This window comes from Salvelinus alpinus, chromosome 5 (genome assembly GCF_045679555.1).
Source record: "Salvelinus alpinus chromosome 5, SLU_Salpinus.1, whole genome shotgun sequence".
Lineage (NCBI taxonomy): Eukaryota > Metazoa > Chordata > Actinopteri > Salmoniformes > Salmonidae > Salvelinus > Salvelinus alpinus.
Genome location: NC_092090.1, coordinates 53,212,072 through 53,234,331, shown reverse-complemented (window position 1 = coordinate 53,234,331; position 22,260 = coordinate 53,212,072). Strand labels below are relative to the sequence as shown.

Sequence of the window (22,260 nt, the reverse complement as noted above, 5' to 3'; positions counted from 1 at the left end):
CCTACTCCAATAAAAGCCTGCACACCACTAATTCTACTAGTAGTAAGTACATTTCAAGCTGACAGAAATATAGTAACAGTACATGAATATCATTTATGCAAAGCAAATAATTCAAGCTATGGAGGAGTTATTCCTCTTAGATTCACATGGTACTTTTAGAGGGGAGTGTGGATTTCAGAATTCTTAAAATCCTACATGTTTTGATTGGACCACTTTTACCATTTGATAATATTACATTTGCATGTCAAGCAGTGAACAAACAGTGGCTCCAGGTTTTCCAGCAGCAGGTTCGGAGGTGTACACAGTGAGAAGTGGATGTGCTGCCTTTTGTTAACAGTTTACAAGACTCTCCTCCTGGTACGCTAGCACAACAGGGACCTGTTGACAGAGCCCATTGGACAAAGATGAAATGCAAACAGGCCTGCTGAAAAGGTTGCTCCACAGTTTGAAAAGGGTCCATTTGGGTGAGATGGCAGATAAACCTTATTGTGAACAACACCAGCCTCAGGTTACACACCCCCTCACCCACCCACCCCTCTCAATAAAGAGCAGCAGATGTAGATAATTGCTTCCCCTTGTGACGCAGAGCAAGCTCAGGCCAGGGAGTGTGTATGTGTGTGTTTGTGAGGTGGCTGTGTCTTATGTGAGGGGTAAGACGTAGAGTGACTAACTTGTGAAAAAAGGCTACAGCAGGACTTAAATAGAGCAACAGGAGGGTGAGTTGACCACTTGTACCCAATGTGGATCTGCAGGATGCATCTGAAGGTAAGACATCTTGGCTCAGGTCAAATTGGACTCTAGGCCTCCCGAGTGGCGCAGCGGTCTAAGGCACTGCATTGCTTGAGGCGCCACTACAGATCCAGGTTTGAACCCGGGCTGTGTCGCAGCCAGCTGCGCCCGAGATCCATGAGGCGACGCACAATTGGCCCGGCGTCGTCCGGGTTAGGGGATTGTTTGGCTGGCCGGGATGTCCTTGTCCCATCTACTCCTGTGGCAGGCCGGGCGCATGCACGCTGACACTGTCACCAGTTGTACTGTGTTTCCTCTGACATATTGGTGTGGCTGGCTTCTGGGTTAAGCAAGGAGTGTGTCAAGAAGCAGTGCGACTTTGCAGGGTCGTGCTTGGGGGGGACGCAGGGCTCTCGACCTTTGCCTCTCCCAAGTCCGTACTGGAGTTGCAGAGATGGGACAAGACTAACTACCAATTGGATATCACTAAAAAGTAAACAAAAAATGTTTGGACTCTAGGGATGCTCAATACTTTTCTATAGACCTAACTGAAATTGATGAAGGATGAGGCTAATCAATCGTAGAAATGTTCATTTTAGTTTGTTCTGTAACCATTAAAGGCACTCCAAATAATGCATGGAATATGACTCAAACCTGAATTGTAATGTTATCCATTGCTTTGTTCCCACCAGTTATGCATGGTAACCAAAGGCTATATGATGTATCATAATAATGTCTGAAGGTAAGAGTAAGCTATATGCAAACCTGATGTTCAGAAATAACCAACTTTTTGCGTATTCACCTCTATTACTGGAAGATATTGTGATTTTCATAGGAGATTGGTGTAACGTAATACGCTGGGAGTCAGGGGCAGGTGCAGAAGGTGAGTTCAATAATGAATCGAAGCAGATTAACAAAATGTGATAAGCGTACAGAACGTGAGAGAAAACAATACTACCTAGTGACTGCTGTCAACTGAGGGCTAAATAAAGGGGGAGTAATCAAGGAGATAATGATGACCAGGTGTGCGTAATGATGGGAGCAGGTGTGCGTAATGAATGTTGCCAGGGCCGGTGGTTAGCAGACCGGCGACGCTGAACGCTGGAGAGAGGGAGCGGAAGTAGGCGTGACAATTGGTGCTGTGTGTACTGAGCCTTTTGCACACTTGTTGTTGACTAGCATGTTGTGTAAGGAGAAAGGATGGAGCTGTGCGATCAGACGTATGTTTGACATATGGACCAGTCCTTATTTACAGTTTATGAGCACCACAGCAGGCAAGCAGGCTACACTTGACCTTGATCAGAACAGAACACAGTAGGCAGGGCTCTGAGAGGGCCCTGGAGGAAGTCTAATCCTATTGCTGAGAGACAAAAACACCATCCTCAGAGCCAAATGTCTCTCCAGAAATACCATGCCTGACCATTCAGGCAGCAGCCACCAGCTCACTCCATTAGCTACCACAATTACTGTAGCCCTGGCTGGGCATCCCAGTTTATTAAATTGAAACGGAGGGTGCATTAGTGGTGGCTGCAGGTCAGGGAAAGGTAACATTAGAGGTAGTACACACAGAGAGATGAGACCCTTCAGATCAGTTACTATTGTAGTTTTATATTTGAGATGAGAAGAGTAAACCTGATGTACACTGTCATGACTGGCCTGTTCGGGTCAGGTTACCGTAGACCATAATCCTACAGCGATATCTCTCACACCCACCAGTGGGGGACAGATCGAGAGTTATGGAGGTGGGGGGTTTCATTACACCTCCTACCCATTGTAAATCTTAAGGCAGCAGACAAAATCCCCTTTGTCCTCTCAGTATGGAGGGATGGAATGTATGATGGGCCTATGGAGAACCTACCTCTGAACAGTAACATGCAATAAATGGACTTTGGGACAATATGTTTCGTGGTAGTAGTGACAATAGAGGGAATATGAAAATGAGTGTCATTTTTGTTATGTTATTCAAAGTTAAATGACGATGTTATAACGAAAACATTATAACTTGAAGAGTTTTCACACTATGTACTTGAGGTTTGCATACTGTACGTTGTGTGGAAAATGTCCAGATCAAAGAGAATGTTTTTGTAAAGATGTAATGTGAAGTTGGTTGTCTAAATCGGATCTGAGTCAAATCCAGACCTTGCATCGTAGCTAGTTACGACCAGAGAACTTGCCCTAAAGGTGGAAACGCCCATTTCTGACCCGAGGGTATAAAACATGTGAAGTAACATAGCAGACTAAGCGACCACGAGCTCCAGCCAATGTCCAAATTAGTTGTATACCCAAAATTCAACACAAGGTTGAAGAAGACAAAGGAACCTGAAGAGGGTTAAACCAAGGCCTCATACCTTTTAAAGGGTTAATATATTGTGCTATGATAAACTCTGTGTGTGTTAAAACCTGTTTTGAGTGTTGTGCCCTTCAGACACTATCAGAAGACGAAAACCGCCTACAGTACGTTCATACTCCTCCTGTTGGGCCCCACCATGGTTATCTGAGGTTCTGAGAACACAAGGCTGCCGCAGGCCTGATGAAAACAGCCACCTGTCAGAAGATGCTTGGACTCGTTCACCTTGTTATGACTCTATACTTGTGATGGAAGGTCAAGTTTCGGTCAACCCACTTCTGAGCTTTTAATTGCTGATAATTGCTGGTTGCTGCTGTCAGGGAGAGGTTAGATTTATTAAAATGTTGTTGTCAGGGAAACTCACGCAAGGAGGACTGGGAGAGGCTCTATGAGTTACAGGATGTCTTAGACATTTTGCAGAACCTGGGGAGAGCTATTATATACTGTACTCTGTACCAACTTCTGCCTACAATTGTATTACTGAATGAGTATTTTAATACTTAAACAAAGAGTCTGTGTTTCCTTTCCATTACTAATGTATGTTTGATAATTATGTAGACCTGATCATCTGTTGAAGAAATTGACCAACAAACCTTTTTACAATCTATGGTACGGATGAGTAACTGTGTCTAAAGAGGGTGAATTCAAGCAGGACCACCCGGTCACCACTCTACAAGGAATCGTGTATCTAAACTACTTTCATTCCCACGCTGGAACCATCTACACGGCTGATTAGCCGTCCTCCGAAGAACCCCTTTCAGAGCAAGGGCGAGGAAACATTCCACTAATAGTAAGGACACTGACATCGTGAGGACAAACAGAGAGTTACACCTGGCAACCGAATGCGTGCTGTCATCAGAGAAGTTAGAACGCGGTCCACGAAGAGGCACCCCATCAGAGACCTGCAAAACGTAATTACATCATTATATTCTGACCCATAAGAGCGGCAGTTCGGGGCAAGGGTTAAAATAAGCATAGTTGACAAATGTACCCAAGTGCGCTTTTCTCTCGTGCACTCTCTCTCTTTCTCTCTCTTTTGAAATCCCCATTTTGTGTAACGATTGTCGTATTGTTTTGGCCTGCTAGGGACCTGTTTCATTGTACTACGTTCTAATCAATAGCCTAGACTGTGTGTTTATGTATGTGTATCTTATATTATAATTTTAGCTTGTTAGTAAATAAATGATCAACTCAATTGGTGTGGTATTGACTTATTTAGTGAGACTCGGGTTTGTGTAGATTCCTGGATTATGCGACGTTCAGAATGAGACTGTAAAGGAAATTAGTTAATTAGCGACTGTTGTAAAATCGATATCCTGATATTCTTTGAGTTAATTTGGTAAATAGAAACTCAATAAAGCCAAAACCCTCCCATTTTGTGCCCCAGGTTAATGAGTTAATAATTACCTGATTCATTTAATCTGTCACGCCCTGACCATGGAGAGCCTTTGGTTCTCCATGATGTTTAGGTCAGAGTGTGACTAGTGTTCTAGTCATTTTGTTTCTATGTTTTGGGATTGAGTATGGTTCCCAATTAGAGGCAGCTGATTATCTTTGTTTCTAATTGGGGATCATACTTAAGGGTTCCCTGTTCTCACCTGCTTGGTGGGATATTGTTTTTGAGAGAGTGCATGTAACACTTCAGTACTGCACGGTAGTTGTTTGTGTCTTGTTTTGTTTGAAAGTTTCACTAAAATAAAGATTTGGAACTTTAATCACGCTGCGCCTTGGTCCGTCTCTCCACACAATCACGTAATTATAAACCGTTAATCATTCATTGAGCAGCCGTCGTCACATTAATCAATACAACATTATGACAGCGCTCTTAGAAAAAAAGGTGCAATCTACAACCTAAAAGGATTCTTCAGCTGTCCCCATAGGAGAACCATTTGAATAACCCTTTTTGGTTCTAGGTAGAACCTTTTTTGGTTCCATGTAAAACTCTTTCCACAGAGGGTTCTACATGGAACCCAAAAGGGTTCTACCTAGAACCAAAAAGCATGCTCCTATGGGGACAGCCAAAGAACCCTTTTGGAACCCTTTTTTTCTAAGAGTGTAGTTTGTGTGTAGTTAGTTTAGGACTAACTCAACTGTAGTGGTGTAACGATAATACAGACATGGTTTTGGAGACCTTATTGTGACTAAATTGGTAATCAAATGTAAATATTTTCAAATATGTTTTAATTATCAACATATCTGTTTCTTATCCAAAAAAGGAACTGTTCTGTAGCTATTGTCCTAGGGAACGTGGAGAGCTATGTCGCTGTTCAACCCCTTGGCGTGGGTGCGAGAGTTGCTACGACAGAGCAGAGGCTCCTCCAGATTGGTGCTGGTGGTCGTGTGTTGCCCTACTACTGGATAGCATGCTGCTTACTGTTGTCGGTGAGTCCAGACAACCCACACACACACACGCACACGTACACACAAACACACACTTTCAAATGTGCATGTAGTTGTGTACCTTAGATCGGGTAGTGATATTTGTATTGAAAAAGGCACGTCACCCATTTTAATATTTAGCTGCAGGGCCAACAGTGCAGCTAGCGTGACCATAGCATTTGCCTTTACCTGGCTTGACCTCTAGACCCCACAGAGAATAACTCGGGTTGACAGAGAGCAGTGCGACCACATTCCCCCTCATGGAGTAGATCCACTGTGCCTCCCCAGTACTGAGACAAAAGGGTTCCCTCCTTTCCTTTCGCCTGCCTTTTAAAGTGCACAGTCTCCTCCAAACCCAAATGTGTCATCTCGCAGTACCCATAATCCCAACGTTTTTATATGCCCTGGATCCTCCTACACAGGACACCTTCATCCAGCATGCAGAGGCTCTCTGAAGAGGGCTTCACATTGGCCTCGGTCAACTCCTTCTACGACAACACTTCCTACAGCATCAGGTGCTCTGAGAGCAACCTGTCTGAGGCCCTCCTCTTCAACATCTCCAGAAACTCCAGCCAGGTGAAAGGCAGCACATGCCAGGAGGACAGTGCCTTCTTGGACAAGGAGAATGTTCGTGTGGGACTCCTCTTTGCCTCCAAGGCTCTGGTGCAGCTTCTGATCAACCCCTTTGTGGGTCCCCTGACCAACAGGTACATGTTCCGGCTTCACAGCAAGTGTTTTGTGTGTGTGACAAAATCACAGCTTGCTAGGACGGTGTTCAATTTCGCATTTATTGAAATTGATTAAATACAATAGAAACTGGTTCTAATCTTATCATTATCTTTTCCCCCAAGAGTTGGACATCACATACCAATGTTTGCTGGCTTCATCATCATGTTTGTTTCAACAATAAGTATGCGTGTCTGACACTGACACACACTTCTAACTTGTTACACACAGTTGATAATGAGATATAATTGAGGTAGTGATCTCTAATATACATACCATGACTGTTTCACAACTCCAATGTGTCATCTTCAGATTTGATTGTATCTTACCACAGGGCAGTCATAGTAACGCTGGTTGTGTCTGGTGGTTGTCAGTGTTTGCCTTTTCAGGTACATACACCTTGTTGTTTTTAGCTTGCTCTCTTCAGGGAATTGGTTCCTCATTCTCCTCCATGTTTTGTGTTTCACAAAAATATCCTAATTCCCCAGTGTTGCAATAGAATATGAACCATTTTGTCCTAGCATCTTAATGTCTAAGTGAAAAGCATGTCTTCTCCTGTAAGACTGGGAATGTTGGCCAGTGTGTACACAAATAATGAGGAGAGAGGCGTAGCTATGGGGATCGCTCTGGGTGGACTGGCCATGGGGGTTCTCGGTGAGTTACTCCCCTTTTTTTATTTAACCTTTATTTAACTAGGCAAGTCAGTTAAGAGCAAATTCTTATTTACAATGACGGCCTACCAAAAGGCAAAGACCTCCTGCGGGACGGGGGCCTGAGATTGAAAATAACAAATAAATACAATATAAATATAGGACAAAGCACACATTACAACAAGAGAGACAACACAACACTACATACAGAGAGACCTAAGACAACAACGTAGCAAGGCAGCAACACATGACAACACAGCATGGTAGCAACACAACATAACAACAACATGGTAGCAACACAACATGGTAGCAGCACAAAACATGGTACAAACATTATTGGGCACAGACAACAGCACAAAGGGCAAGAAGTTAGAGACAACAGTGTGACGGTATGAAGTACTGCCAGAAAGGCTAAGATTAAGAAAGGAGCAGATCCTGGTGGTCCTGTGTGGCTCAGTTGGTAGAGCATGGCACTTGTAAGTTGTGGGGTCAATTCCCACTGTGGCCACCCATACGAAATTGTACTGTATGCACACATTACTACTGTAAGATGCTTTGGATAAAAGCATCTGCTAAATAGCAAATGGTTATGATGAAACGTGTCTTACACTAAAACATGCCAAATATGAAATCATCAAGTGGAATACATGTATAATCAATAATTTTTTCTTGAAACTGTCTTTGACAGTTGGAGCGCCATTTGGCAGTGTGATGTATTCATTTTTGGGGAAGACTGCTCCTTTCTTGATCTCGGCCTTTCTGGCAGTATTTCAGTATTTCCGTTTATCTGTTACACTTTACATTAGTGACCTTATTACAGTGTAATTATTCCTGTTATTACAGTGTAAGAAGTATTGTAATTACTCAGTGCAGGGTAATAATGAGTAATAACAATTATCATTACACTTGTACAGTAAAGTCTGTACTTATAATGTGTTTTGCATTGCTTAGGGTCGGGCCAACGTTAGGGTTATGGTTAGGTACAGTGTAATATGGGAAATTACTATACTTGTTGTTACACTGTAATTACATGAGACACAGTAATAAGAGCACTAATGTCAAGTGTTACTAGATTATCTCTTGTGGCTACCAATCAGAATGACGAGTTTAGACAGGCAAGCTGTTTGTACTGTTCGGAGAGGACAAGATATATTCTAGGAATGTTCCTTAATGCTGACTGACTCTCTAAACACACAGTGTTACATCTCTGCCATCAAATATTTCACCAGATGTGAGTATACTTTTCACCTTTTCTTTCAAGATAAAAAAAATGAATGTAACCCACCCACAGAATGAACATAACTGAGTTGATCAAATCAAAAAATGGGGCTTTATTTCAATTCATCTTTCCTTGATTCCTCAAATGCTATGTCCCACCTCCTTCACAAAACCATTACAGAAGAAGGCCTGAGGAGGGACTTTGGACCTTCTCTTCCAATACTATAGAGTAGAAGGCGAGGAGCTAGGATGTGAGGAACCACGGAAATACAAATTCGGATTGAGCCAGAGTGTGTACGAATCAGTGTCGTTCAAGATGCACCGAACAGAAGCCATCATTGCATTAAATTACACGTTGTTTTATTTTATAATGTTGACATTTCAGAGGTCTCCTCCCTCACGCTAGAAAAAACAAGACATTTTCTCTGTCTCCTCCGGCTTAACATTTCACATTAATTTACAGAGTGTGGAGGGCACTCCTTTGCTGACCCTACTGAAGGACCCCTACATTCTCATTTGTGCAGGTGAGTCTGGGCCTTGACTGTCAGAATAACAAATCAAAGAGGAAGGCTAAACACAGAGAAAGTGTCCCTAATGTCAATCTATTCCCTATTAGTGCACTACTTTTGACCAGGCCAGGGTGAAGTAGTGCACTAAATAGGGATTACATTGCCATTTGGGATGCAGACATAGTCGTAAAACAGAAGTGAGCTGACCTTGGTGCTTTGGTTTCAGGCTCTCTGTGCTTCGCCAACATGGGAGTTGCCATTCTGGAGCCCACACTTCCCATCTGAATGATGCAGACCATGTGCTCTCCCAAATGGCAGCTTGGTACGTTCCTACGTCATGTTTTTTTTCTTTCCAGTAAATCGTATGGATGAAATAGTCCTTCCTTTGTTTGACAGTGTTTTGCGTTTGATTTGTAGGTATGGCTTTCCTACCAGCGAGCATTTCTTACCTTATTGGCACCAATTTAACAAAACGTGAAGGTAGGTTTTCGTTGATCCTCTCCTGGTTACTTCTATTTGTTCCTATCTATCAATTATCAATATATAAAAGCACGTCACCATCTCTTTAATGCTAGTCACTCAGTAAAGAAGATCTCATGTAAGCCTATGGGGGTTGTGTGAATCAGTGTTAGTGTCTGTGTGAATGTGTGCAGGGGCAGACTGCCCAAAATGCCAGATGTGCTGGTCAATTTTTTCCCCAGTGGGCCTGTCCAACTTGTTATTTTTGCCTAAAATGATCATTATCTGGTCCCAGTCCTCCTCTGTGTGTGTGTGTGAGAGAGAGAGATGATTATTCCCATTAAGGAGATGGTATTTTTCTCTCCTCAGGTGGCTGTGCTCCATGTTTGGGATGTTTATTGTTGACGTCAGTCTCCTTTGCGTGACTATTATTTCCTATGCACACTTTTGGCTCTGCAAGATCACAAGGTAGTTCAATGAAGAACCATCATATTTCTTGTCCTATAGGTTCATTTTGCAAAGAACATCTATGGTCTTATTGGTCCAAATGCAGGCCTGGGGTTTGCTATTGGTGGGTGCCGATGTATTATATAGAAACACATATGAATGATGGTCTGAAGCATCAGAGAGACAGACAGACAGATATATATATAGCCCAGGCCCAGCCCAATTGTTGACCCAAGATCAGCGTCCAGTGGCAACTTAATCCTACTCTGTAGTGCATATTGTCTGCTATAGTAGTACTGTGGTCTCAGGATGACCGCAAGCCAGGGGTTGAGACACATGCGCCGTATGGGAATTGCCTGCAAGACCCATGTATTGTGCTGAAAAATAAACCAAAATGGTGGCCTCTGTGGGTCTGAGTGGATACTGCACTCCCTGCTGGCTATAGGAGTGTGTGGCTTTATGTCATGTTCAACAGAGGGAAGTTCTTCGACTTTGCAACACTGCTCAATATGGACCGTATTTATACGTTATTATAACCATGTAACCCAGGGAAAACAGAGAACATCAAAGTGACTTCTGTTTCCTTTATCTCATCTGCCATATCATGCCCACACTAACCTAGAGGACTTTTCAGATGGGCGGCGGTGCGGGCTACAACACACAGTTCATGCAACACCCGGGCCCCATGTCCCCGGCAGGTATGGGTCCCGCTTGTTCTCCGTCAATGGGGCCCCTCAGGGCCAGAGGATGCCCCTACACCCAGGCTACCCCAGGGCTCAGCAGGGACCCACTAGGCCGCAGCAGGGACTCAAATGCCCATACAATGCTGAGGTGAGTCTCCCTCAGCGAATGACTTCACATATTTTCTAATGCAAACCATTTGTAGACTGACAGCCATAAGTTGAAAATATACAGTTTGAATTACAATACTACGTTAACACCTACGTACATTTTATTTATTTTATTAAGCTTGAGCTTTATATTGAGTTTAACGTAATGTAGTTGTATTTTGTTAGTGTCCAACTTCAACATGGGCCATTCTCTTATAGTAGTCAGGTGTCCCTTCACATTTCAGCAAGTAAACGTTAGTCTTTAATAAACTCTGGGTATCAGATTTTGCGAGCTTAAGCTCAACTTCCTTATTTGGTGAGGTTTATCTCGGTAACGTTATAGCTTTCATTTGTTTGTATCCTCGTCATACAGAAATATATTTGTGTGCCCAGTTTTGTTTTGAGGTCAACACATATCTCGGTTCCATTTTGCCCCCTCTGTGTCTCTTCCTTTACCGGGCAGCAGTATGGTCCAGGGCTTTACCGGGCAGCAGTATGGTCCAGGCATGGCTGACCCTGCTCCTGGTCAGGGACCCTACCCTGGGCAGCCCATGCAGTACCACAGGGGCCTGTGGCCCCAGTGCTCAGCCAACTCTCCCTCCTATCAAGGCCACAAGATGCCCATGCAGCAGGGAAACATGGGCCAGTACCCCTCAGGACCAGCCCATCCAGGACAGTGCTACAAGGTAATGCTACCTACGCTGTCTAGTGCCACTATCTGTCAAACCCCTATTCCTGTCTCTGTTACACAGCCTGTTGGGCTGTGCTGTTTTCATACCCTCCCTCCTATGTGTGTGTATGCCCTTGCTGGCTACTGTAATAATACCCAAACTAGAGTCCAGAGTACAAACCAGTGTTGTGTGATTTGCCTTTCCGTCAGAGCAGTTCAATGGACAGGGCAACACACTAAATGCACTAGCGATGGCTAGGGGAGTCGGTGGAGTTTACAACACCTTCAACCAGGCTGCAGTCAATGGGAGACAGAGTGAGAGAACTCATTCCACCTTTATTTATATCTAATGTTCAATGTGTTTCCATCACATTTTCAACTCTACCAATAGTTTTGTCACAATCTGTTGTGTTAAATACCAAATGTGTCTACTCTGGTCTTCGTGCACTCTAGCCAACATCTCGCAGATACAGGGTAATGGCTAGAAGGGATCCAGCTTTTGTTGAATTAACGTCAGATTTGACTTTTTGTAGCAGGTTGGGAGAATTTATGCAGCAGGTTAGCAGAATTAACGTAGCAGGTTATAATAATTAGGTTAAGGTTAGGAAAATGGTTAGGGTTAGTTAAAATGCAAAATAATCTACTTTTTATGTGTATTTGACAAAAACTGAAGCCCTTATAGCCATGACTCAGATACAGTGCGGGTAAACTAGTCTACATGATGAGATTATGAATAAGAGCAAGAATGTTTTTTATTTTTCAAAACGGCAGTCTAGCATTGATTATTATTATACCAGAATAAGACCCTCGACATTTATTGGAAAGGAGCATCAAGCTCATACCATGCACTTTCACCACCCTGTGAAGTTCATCATTTATTTAATCTGTAGCCTAATGGCCTAAACGGCATTGTTTCCTGAGTCGAAGTGGGAGGACCACACAGCATGTCATCACGTGACTCCAAGTCTATTTCAAATTATTGTTATTATATCAATATTTGCGCATAAATGCTTTTCCACCGCCATTTCTTGCATACCCTTACAAAAAAGTCTTACAGGATTGACAAAATCCTGCAGGAAGTATGAATTGTCCTGCAGAAATGTAAAAAAAACTGCACAAACATGACAATTCCTACAGGAATCCTGCAGGACCAAACGCAGAGTGGCTCCCGAGTGGTGCAGCGGTCTAAGGCACTGCATCTCGGCGCAAGAGGTGTCACTGCAGTCCCTGGTTTGAATCCAGGCTGCAATCTAGAAGAAAAAGAAACGCACACCTATTTAGGCGAGGTGCTGGCTAGCGGAGTAGAAAACTTCAAAATAAAGGAGAGCCGCACACTGTAGGAGCTCAGATGCAAAAATGTAATTACCAACGTTTCGACAGCCAAGCTGTCTTCATCAGGGTATGATCACAAACACTGCAGGATGACTCGTTTATATAGTGTCAAAAGACATACAGGTGTCTGTAATCATGGCCAAGAGTGGCCTAATATCATTGGTTAATTCTCAAATATTAAAATGGCATACAAAGAGCAGCGTACAAAAAACAAATGGATAGCATACGATCATAGATTCATTTTAGACTACACAAGCTTACAAACAATGGCAAAGTCACAAGAATGGCTTCAGATCAAAGTCTACGTTGAGACCAAAGGGTCGTTTTAACAATAAATTATCAAGGTCACCCACTCTCCTAGGGAGGGTGACATGTTCGATGCCAATATAACGCAGAGACGAAATCGAGTGGTTTGCTTCCAAAAAGTAGGCTGCGTCACATCTGGCCATGATTGGGAGTCTCTTAGGGAGGCACACAATTGGCCCAGTGTTGTCCGGGGTAGGCTGTCATTGTTCTTAACTGACTTGCCTAGTTAAATAAAGGTTCAATTAAAAAAAAAGAATAACTGGCAATTCCTGCAGGACCAAGTCAATTCCAGGTTGAATCCTGCAGGACAATAGGTACCCTGCACCAGTAGCAGTAAATGGTGTAAGTACTGCCTGGGTAAAATCCCATTTAAAAAGGGAAGGCTATAGAACAGCAGGAAGTGTCGTAACTCTGTGGCTTTCCAATATTTGAGAAAATTAATTGAGTGTTGTGGTCTTGTCACATTTACAGGTGGTTTTATGGCAAGCAATCTTTTATTTACGCTCTCTATTTCTCTTCCAGAGTACCAGTACTCAGGGTGATATTTGGACTCAAACCACAGTATAGTCATTTGCCTACATATGCCAACTAAGATGCCGTGCATGTAATCAAAAGCAAACCCGGCAATCATGTTGAAAACAGTGAGGAACATTAAAGGAGATCGGCCCTTAACACCATGTATGATGTTCCCTGACTCTACCAACAAGGCAACCTCTCTGCGGTGTTTACTGTCTGTGCATGGCTCTGGCTCACTCAAGTGGATACAATCTAGTGAACCCATTACCCTTTTCAACCACTTCTCCTTTGTGATAGCACCAGGTGCACCCATGTTCAACATTGAACTGTTTGATCTTTTGTACTTTAGAACGAGCAGTGGAATCACAAATACATAGTAAACTGCACACATTTGTGGGTGTCCCTCTCAACTGTCATGTCAAGCCCTCACCCTCAAGTGAAACACACTCATCAACAAAGGGCTGAAGGAAATAATTAATTTCTGTGCTCTTTTGCCCAAGCCACAGCCCCACAAGAATGATGTGCTTTGCTCTTAGGTTCGGGGGACGTTCATTAACTGTGAATTGTGTAGTGGAAATATTCAGTCAATCATATTTCCCAAATACCGGAGCCTGTGAGTTCAAATAGACTTTTATTACAACATAATAAAAGCCTAGCTGGTTCATGAAAACAACTACCTTTCCAGTCTTGGCACATACTACTTATACATTTTTCCTCCTTACGTCACACACACACAGTTATACCTCTTAATGACTCATCCCTTCTGGCATTTAGCCACCGTTATCTTATTGCCTTGCACTAATTTTAGTTTGGTTTCACATTAGGGCATGGAAACTGTAGAGCCACACCAATTGTTAAAAAATACAGACATGTGCTCGCCTTAAGACAGGTGCATGCATGTAGGACCATAGCAACAGTCCTTGGCACTTTACAGAAATAACCAGACATGTCATCCTGCTAACTCCTCTGAAAGGGACACCCATGTTCTAGAAAAGACCCAAGAGGTATAACCATAGCAACAGTACATATCAGGCCATAACACAGTTACAGGAATAACCAGGACCAAATATATCCCCTCACATAGCTAGAAAGAAGTATAAGATCCCCCCCCCCCCCTCAAGCCAATTATCCTTCAACATACAGTGTAAAAGCATATGCATGCATTTCTTAGCCTTGCCTGAGATTTTTTGTTATGCATGAGAAAAGAAAAACAATTAAAACATCAAAAATAATAAACTAAACCTCAGAAACCTTTATAACGTCGTTCTCGATATGTCACGACTTCCGCCGGAGTCGGTCCCTCTCCTTGTTCGAGCGGCGCTCGGCGGTCGACGTCATCGGCCTTCTAGCCATCGCCGATCCACTTTTCATTTTCCATTTGTTTTGTCTTTGTTTTCTACACACCTGGTTTCAATTCCCCCATTACATGTTCATTATTTAACCCTCTGGTTTCCCCCATGTTTGTGTGCGTGTTTGTTCTATTGTTCAGGCTGTTACTGACGGCTGGTATTTTGTTGCCGGGTTTTGTTATTACGCCCGTTTATTTCGTGGTACCGGTATTTTTCCCGCACCGTAGTATTGTGTTTATACTGGTGTTCTATTGTAATAAATACCTTGTCCACGCATCTCAGCTCTCCTGCGCCTGACTCCTTTCACCAGTTACCCACAGCCTTGTCACAATATGACACCTAAAAACATGGCCCTCCCTCACAGACACCTCTCTAACCACTATTTGGTCATAAGTGAAAAAACCTGTTAGAGGATTAAGGGCATGTTCTGTGGACTCTTGTAACCGGAAAACCCTATGTAACTTACATGTCTAAGCAAACTGAAACTCAGAAGGTCTAACATAATTTATCATTCAGCAACTGTTACATTGAGTACATAGTTATATTCCATTATACTATGTGTATACTCTAAACATATTCATAAGGGGCAGTCCCCCTTTTTGCACATGGCACAGATAATTTAGTCAGCAGGATGAAATGTCCAAGTTTCACGTCATCTAGTTTGCACCATTTGCACAAACCTCAAACGTCGCAGGTTTAGGTACTATTACTACACCTGTCATGGGGGATTTGCTACACAGTATACAAATGTCCATTCTATGTTATTTTTTTTCCTGCTGCCCCACTGAACCCACTTATATCAGCCATGTTTTGTTGCTTTTCTAAATTTTGGTCAATGTCAGATTCTGGGGTAGTTTCTTCATTGTGGCTACCCCAGTTGGTAACAGGTGTCCAGATTTTCTGCATCAACCCACTTTCTTGTGGTTTTGCCATTGTCTCCATTGGTGTACTAGTGCTAGGTGCTAGGTGTTTTTACATGTTCTTCTAGGTTTGCCGCTGTTGCTGTCAAGGCATTCTACCGTTCTTCTACCGTTCACTGTTTGTTAAGAAATCGATGGTAGGGATGTTTCCTTCCCAATCTCCTGTTGTTGTTTCTCCGTCCCCTTTGACAGCGCCTCCGTCAGGGGTATCTGCCAGACTAGGTATGTCATCAGGAGCAACATTAAGTTTGCAGATGACACAACAGTGGTAGGCCTGATCACCGACAACGATGAGACAGCCTATAGGGGGGAGCTCAGAGACCTGGCAGTGTGTTGCCAGGACAACAACCTCTCCCTCAACGTGAGAAAGACAAAGGAGCTGATCGTGGACTACAGGAAAGGGGGGCCGAACACACAAATTCACATCAACGGGGCTGTAGTGGAGCGGGTTGAGAGTTTCAAGTTCCTTGGTGTCCACATCACCAACAAATGATCATGGTCCTAACACTCCTACACCGTCATGAAGAGGACATGACAACACCTTTTTCTGCTCCGGACACTGAAAATATTTGGCATTGGTCCCCATATCATGAAAAAGTTCTACAGCTGCACCATCGAGAGCACTGGATTAGCTACAAGCTAATTTAGCCATTTTTTTGCCGCTGCTAGTAGCTTTTACCTTCTGCACAGACACCAGCCCTGTTATTAGCCTGGATATTACTCACCAATTTACCAGCATCGGACTGTCTCTCGACAACAACGCCGGACTCCTGCCGTAATCCCTGAGCCACTACTTCTGATCCTCACAGCTAGCTTGCAGCTAGCGCAGCTAGCGCCACTGCCACGAAGCTAGCACCAGTTAGCAAACACAATTCTACAATTCACAACCTCTCTTTCGCCATCCGGCTTGGATTCTCTGTCGACACGACCACGTCTGAGCAGACCCCCTCCGTCTGAGCAGACCACCCCCCGGGCTACTAACTTTAAACGCCGCGTGCTAGCTTAGTGGAGGCCTCCCTGCTCCATCTACGGCTGCCCCCTGGACACTATGATCACTTGGCTACATAGCTGATGCATGCTTGACTGTCCATTAATTCACGGTACTCCATTCTGTTTATTTGTGTTTTATCTGTCGGCTCTGTGCTTTAACTCAGGATCTGTGTGTAGTTAATCCGACCCTCTCTGCCTAGTCGTCGCCATTTTTACCTGTTGTTGCTGTGTTAGACTAGCACCCTGTTATTGCTGCTGTTATCTTACCTGTTGTTTTAGCTAGCTCTCCCAATCAAGACCTGCAATCACTTTATGCCTTATTGTATGTCTCTCTCAAATATCAATATGCCTTGCATACTGTTGTTCAGGCTAGTTATCATTATCATTGTTTTGGTTTGCAATGGACCCTGTAGTTCCACTCTCCGTACCTCTGATACCTCCTTTGTCCCACCCCCCACACATGCGGTGACCTCACCCATTGAGACCAGCATGTCCAGAGATACAACCTCTCTTATCATCACCCAGTGCCTGGGCTTGCCTCCGCTGTACCCGCGCCCCACCATACCCCTGTCTGCACATTATGCCCAGAATCTATTCTACCACGCCCATAAATCTGCTCCTTTTATTCTTTGTCCCCAACGCTCTAGGCGACCAGTTTTGATAGCCTTTAGCCGCACCCTCATCCTACTACTCCTCTGTTCCTCGGGTGATGTGGAGGTAAACCCAGGCCCTGCATGTCCCCAGTCACCCTCATTTGTTGACTTCTGTGATCGAAAAAGCCTTGGCCTCATGCATGTCAACATCAGAAGCCTCCTCCCTAAGTTTGCCTTACTCACCGCTTTAGCACACTCTGCCAACCCTGATGTCCTTGCCGTGTCCGAATCCTGGCTTAGGAAGGCCACCAAAAATTCTGGGATTTCCATACCCAACTATAACACTTTCCGTCAAGATAGAACTGCCAAAGGGGGAGGAGTTGCAATCTACTGCAGAGATAGCCTGCAAAGTTCTGTCATACTTTCCAGGTCTATGCCCAAACAGTTCGAACTTCTAATTTTAAAAATTAATCTCTCCAGAAATAAGTCTCTCACTGTTGCCGCCTGCTACCGACCCCCCTCAGCTCCCAGCTGTGCCCTGGACACCATCTGTGAATTGATCGCTCCCCATCTAGCTTCAGAGTTTGTTCTGTTAGGTGACCTAAACTGGGATATGCTTAACACCCCGGCAGTCCTACAATCCAAGCTTGATGCCCTCAATCTCACACAAATCATCAAGGAACCCACCAGGTACAACCCTAAATCCGTAAACATGGGCACCCTAATAGACATTATCCTGACCAACCTGCCCTCCAAATACACCTCTGCTGTCTTCAATCAAGATCTCAGCGATCACTGCCTCATTGCCTGTATCCGCCACGGGTCCGCGGTCAAACGACCACCCCTCATCACTGTCAAACGCTCCATAAAACACTTCTGCGAGCAGGCCTTTCTAATCGACCTGGCCCGGGTACCCTGGAAGGATATTGACCTCATCCCGTCAGTTGAGGATGCCTGGTCATTCTTTAAAAGTTACTTCCTCACCATATTAGACAAGCATGCTCCGTTCAAAAAATGCAGAACCAAGAACAGATATAGCCCTTGGTTCACTCCAGACCTGACTGCCCTCGACCAGCACAAAAACATCCTGTGGCGAACTGCAATAGCATCGAAGAGCCCCCGCGATATGCAACTGTTCAGGGAAGTCAGGAACCAATACACGCAGTCAGTCAGGAAAGCAAAGGCCAGCTTTTTCAAGCAGAAATTTGCATCCTGTAGCTCTAACTCCAAAAAGTTCTGGGATACTGTAAAGTCCATGGAGAACAAGAGCACCTCCTCCCAGCTGCCCACTGCACTGAGGCTAGGTAACACGGTCACCACCGATAAATCCGTGATAATCGAAGACTTCAACAAGCATTTCTCAATGGCTGGCCATGCCTTCCTCCTGGCGACTCCAACCTTGGCCAACAGCCCCGCCCCCCCCGCTGCTACTCGCCCAAGCCTCCCCAGCTTCTCCTTTACCCAAATCCAGATAGCAGATGTTCTGAAAGAGCTGGAAAACCTGGACCCATACAAATCAGCTGGGCTTGACAATCTGGACCCCCTATTTCTGAAACTGTCCGCCGCCATTGTCGCACCCCCTATTACCAGCCTGTTCAACCTCTCCTTCGTATCATCTGAGATCCCCAAGGATTGGAAAGCTGCCGCGGTCATCCCCCTCTTCAAAGGGGGAGACACCCTGGACCCAAACTGTTACAGACCTATATCCATCCTGCCCTGCCTATCTAAGGTCTTCGAAAGCCAAGTCAACAAACAGATCACTGACCATCTCGAATCCCACCGTACCTTCTCCGCTGTGCAATCCGGTTTCCGAGCCGGTCACGGGTGCACCTCAGCCACGCTCAAGGTACTAAACGATATCGTAACCGCCATCGATAAAAGACATTACTGTGCAGCCGTCTTCATCGACCTGGCCAAGGCTTTCGACTCTGTCAATCACCATATTCTTATCGGCAGACTCAGTAGCCTCGTTTTTTCTAATGACTGCCTTGCCTGGTTCACCAACTACTTTGCAGACAGAGTTCAGTGTGTCAAATCGGAGGGCATGTTGTCCGGTCCTCTGGCAGTCTCTATGGGGGTACCACAGGGTTCAATTCTCGGGCCGACTCTTTTCTCTGTATACATCAATGATGTTGCTCTTGCTGCGGGCGATTCCCTGATCCACCTCTACGCAGACGACACCATTCTATATACTTCCGGCCCTTCCTTGGACACTGTGCTATCTAACCTCCAAACGAGCTTCAATGCCATACAACACTCCTTCCGTGGCCTCCAACTGCTCTTAAACGCTAGTAAAACCAAATGCATGCTTTTCAACCGTTCGCTGCCTGCACCCGCACGCCCGACTAGCATCACCACCCTGGACGGTTCCGACCTAGAATATGTGGACATCTATAAGTACCTAGGTGTCTGGCTAGACTGCAAACTCTCCTTCCAGACTCATATCAAACATCTCCAATCCAAAATCAAATCAAGAATCGGCTTTCTATTCCGCAACAAAGCCTCCTTCACTCACGCCGCCAAACTTACCCTAGTAAAACTGACTATCCTACCGATCCTCGACTTCGGCGATGTCATCTACAAAATAGCTTCCAATACTCTACTCAGCAAACTGGATGCAGTTTATCACAGTGCCATTCATTTTGTTACTAAAGCACCTTATACGACCCACCACTGCGACCTGTATGCCCTAGTCGGCTGGCCCTCGCTACATGTTCGTCGTCAGACCCATTGGCTCCAGGTCATCTACAAGGCTATGCTAGGTAAAGTGCCGCCTTATCTCAGTTCACTGGTCACGATGGCTACACCCACCCGCAGCACGCGCTCCAGCAGGTGTATCTCACTGATCATCCCTAAAGCCAAAACCTCATTTGGACGCCTTTCCTTCCAGTTCTCTGCTGCCTGCGACTGGAACGAATTGCAAAAATCTCTGAAGTTGGAGACTTTTATCTCCCTCAACAACTTTAAAAATCTGCTATCCGAGCAGCTAACCGATCGCTGCAGCTGTACATAGTCCATCTGTAAACTACCCACCCAATTTACCTACCTCACCCCCCATACTGCTTTTATTTATTTACTTTTCTGCTCTTTTGCACACCAGTATCTCTTCTTGCACATGATCATCTGATGATTTATCACTCCAGTGTTAATCTGCTAAATTGTAATTATTCGATTTATTGCCTCCCTCATGCCTTTTGCACACATTGTATATAGATTCTCTTTTTTTTTCTACCATGTTATTGACTTGTTTATTGTTTACTCCATGTGTAACTCTGTGTTGTCTGTTCTCACTGCTATGCTTTATCTTGGCCAGGTCGCAGTTGCAAATGAGAACTTGTTCTCAACTAGCCTACCTGGTTAAATAAAGGTGAAATAAAAAATAAATCCTGACCGGTTGCATCACCACCTGGTATAGCAACTGCTCGGCATCTGACCGTAAGGCGCTACAAAGGGTTGTGCGTACGGCCCAGTACATCACTGGGGCCAAGCATCCTGCCATCCAAGACCTCTATACCGGGCGGTGTCAGAGGAAGGCCCTAAAAATTGTCATAGACTCCAGCCACCCTAGTCATAGACTGTTCTCTCTGCTACCGCACGGCAAGAGGTACCGGAGCGCCAAGTCTAGGTCCAAGAGGCTTCTAAACAGCCTCTTACCCCCAAGGCATAAGACTCCTGAACATCATCTAATCAAATGGTTACCAAGACTATTTGCATTGCCCCCTCTATTTTACACTGCTGCTACTCTCTGTTCTTATCATCTATGCATAGTCACTTTAATAACTCTACCTACATGTACATACTACCTAAGCTAACCGGTGCCCCCGCACATTGACTCTGTACCGGTACCCCCCTGTATATAGTCTCGCTATTGTTATTTTACTGCTTCTCTTAATTACTTGTTACTTTTATTTCTTATTCTTATCCGTATTTTTGAAACCGCAATGTTGGTTAGGGGCTCGTAAGTAAGCATTTCACTGTAAGGTCTACACCTGTTGTATTCAGCGCATGTGACTAATTCAATTTTGATTTGATTTGATCACTCTCATAGGAACCCGAAAGAGGAAAAGGAGAAAGTCAAACGCTCCGGCTGAAATGTAGGAAGTCAAAAGCTCCAGCTGAAATGTCCTTATCAGTTGTCCAATAGAAGGGGGAGTAAGAGTGTGCATAGTGTGATTATAGATCAGAGGCCATTAGGCTGCTCAGAGGTGTAAACATACAAATCAACTGAGAATGTTAATCATGTTTGTTTTTTTTCATGTTTTTTGTTTTGTACATTTATAAGTAATTTCCAAGTTTATATAATGTTGAACAGTATGGAGTTAATGTTCAAAATGGGGGACTGATGGGTTATAAACGTTAAATATGAAATATCCTTATTCATGTTACTGAGGGAGCAAGGGGAATGCAAAGAGTTTACATTCTGTCAGAGCAGGTTGGTATCAGATATTAGGTATCCTATGGAGAGGAGAAGGGCCACAGTCTGGTTTCAGTTGTTGGGTTGTAATTTGAAACACTTGCTACACCAGAAGTTAATGTGTAGGGGTCAATGGAGGTTGGATATGAGCCAGGGGCTTGGAATGTTACTAAGTAAGGGAAAAGGCAATCGCATGGTTGCGGTCACAGATAAGGGTGGATTAGTGAGGAATGGGGGCCGAGGTCAGGTCACATGAAGGGAGAAGGGACAGTGTATTACCCATATCACTTAACTTCCTGCCTAGCAACTGAGATGTATTGGCTGTCCAGATGTGTAAGGAGTACACTCAGCACAGGAGGAAGTTATAAATATATGTACTTGTGTAAATATGTCTTTGTCTTCTGCAGCTGTGTGACCCAGTGAGTGAATAAACTTGGTTTGAGCTTTATTAGTTTTCCGTGAGTTTTTACTATGTCTAGTTAGAACCTAACACTCAGAATTCAATAAATTGTATATTTTCTCACAAAACTACCAGGAAGTCTGAAAAAACAGGCAGAGTTAATCAATCAATCAATCAAATGTATTTATAAAGCCCTTTTTACATCAGCAGATGTCACAAAGTGCTATACAGAAGCCCAGCCTAAAACCCGAAACAACAAGCAATGCAAATGTAGAAGCACAGTGGCTAGGAAAGGCAGGAACCTAGGAAGGAACCTAGAGGAACCAGGCTCTGAGGGGTGGCAAGTCCTCTTCTGGCTGTTCCGGGGGGAGATTATAAGAGTACATGGCCATTAAGGCCAAATTGTTCTTCAAGATGTTCAAATGCTCATAGATGACCAGCAGGGTAAAAAATAATCACAATGGTTGTAGAGGGTG

At 44.2% G+C, this 22,260-nt stretch overlaps 1 protein-coding gene across 2 annotated transcripts; it reads left to right on the top strand.

The window, feature by feature from the left end:
• Positions 1-1,446: 1,446 nt before the first annotated feature.
• LOC139576314 (zinc finger MIZ domain-containing protein 2-like) lies at positions 1,447-21,832 on the top strand. 2 transcript variants are annotated; one of them, XM_071402263.1, is made up of 9 exons: positions 1,447-3,987; positions 5,293-5,458; positions 5,878-8,062; positions 8,513-8,573; positions 8,785-8,880; positions 8,976-9,038; positions 10,099-10,295; positions 10,758-10,980; positions 21,019-21,832. In XM_071402263.1, the coding sequence occupies exons 7-9, from the start codon at positions 10,099-10,101 to the stop codon at positions 21,112-21,114; spliced, it is 516 nt and encodes a 171-aa protein (XP_071258364.1). In that variant the 5' UTR covers positions 1,447-3,987; positions 5,293-5,458; positions 5,878-8,062; positions 8,513-8,573; positions 8,785-8,880; positions 8,976-9,038; the 3' UTR covers positions 21,115-21,832. The 2 variants fall into 2 exon arrangements, with proteins under 2 accessions (XP_071258364.1, XP_071258365.1); XM_071402264.1 differs by lacking the exons at positions 1,447-3,987; positions 5,293-5,458; positions 5,878-8,062; ... (1 more) ...; positions 8,785-8,880; positions 8,976-9,038 and adding an exon at positions 9,385-9,485.
• The last annotated feature ends 428 nt before the right edge of the window (positions 21,833-22,260 follow it).

Excerpts from the sequence above, each read along its gene's own strand:
- LOC139576314 (XM_071402263.1), top strand. The coding sequence starts at position 10,099 with ATGGGCGGCGGTGCGGGCTACAACACACAGTTCATGCAACACCCGGGC. Across the intron at positions 10,296-10,757 it reads AATGCCCATACAATGCTGAG|CAGTATGGTCCAGGGCTTTA; the intron begins GTGAGTCTCCCT and ends TTTACCGGGCAG. Across the intron at positions 10,981-21,018 it reads ATCCAGGACAGTGCTACAAG|GAACCCGAAAGAGGAAAAGG; the intron begins GTAATGCTACCT and ends TCACTCTCATAG.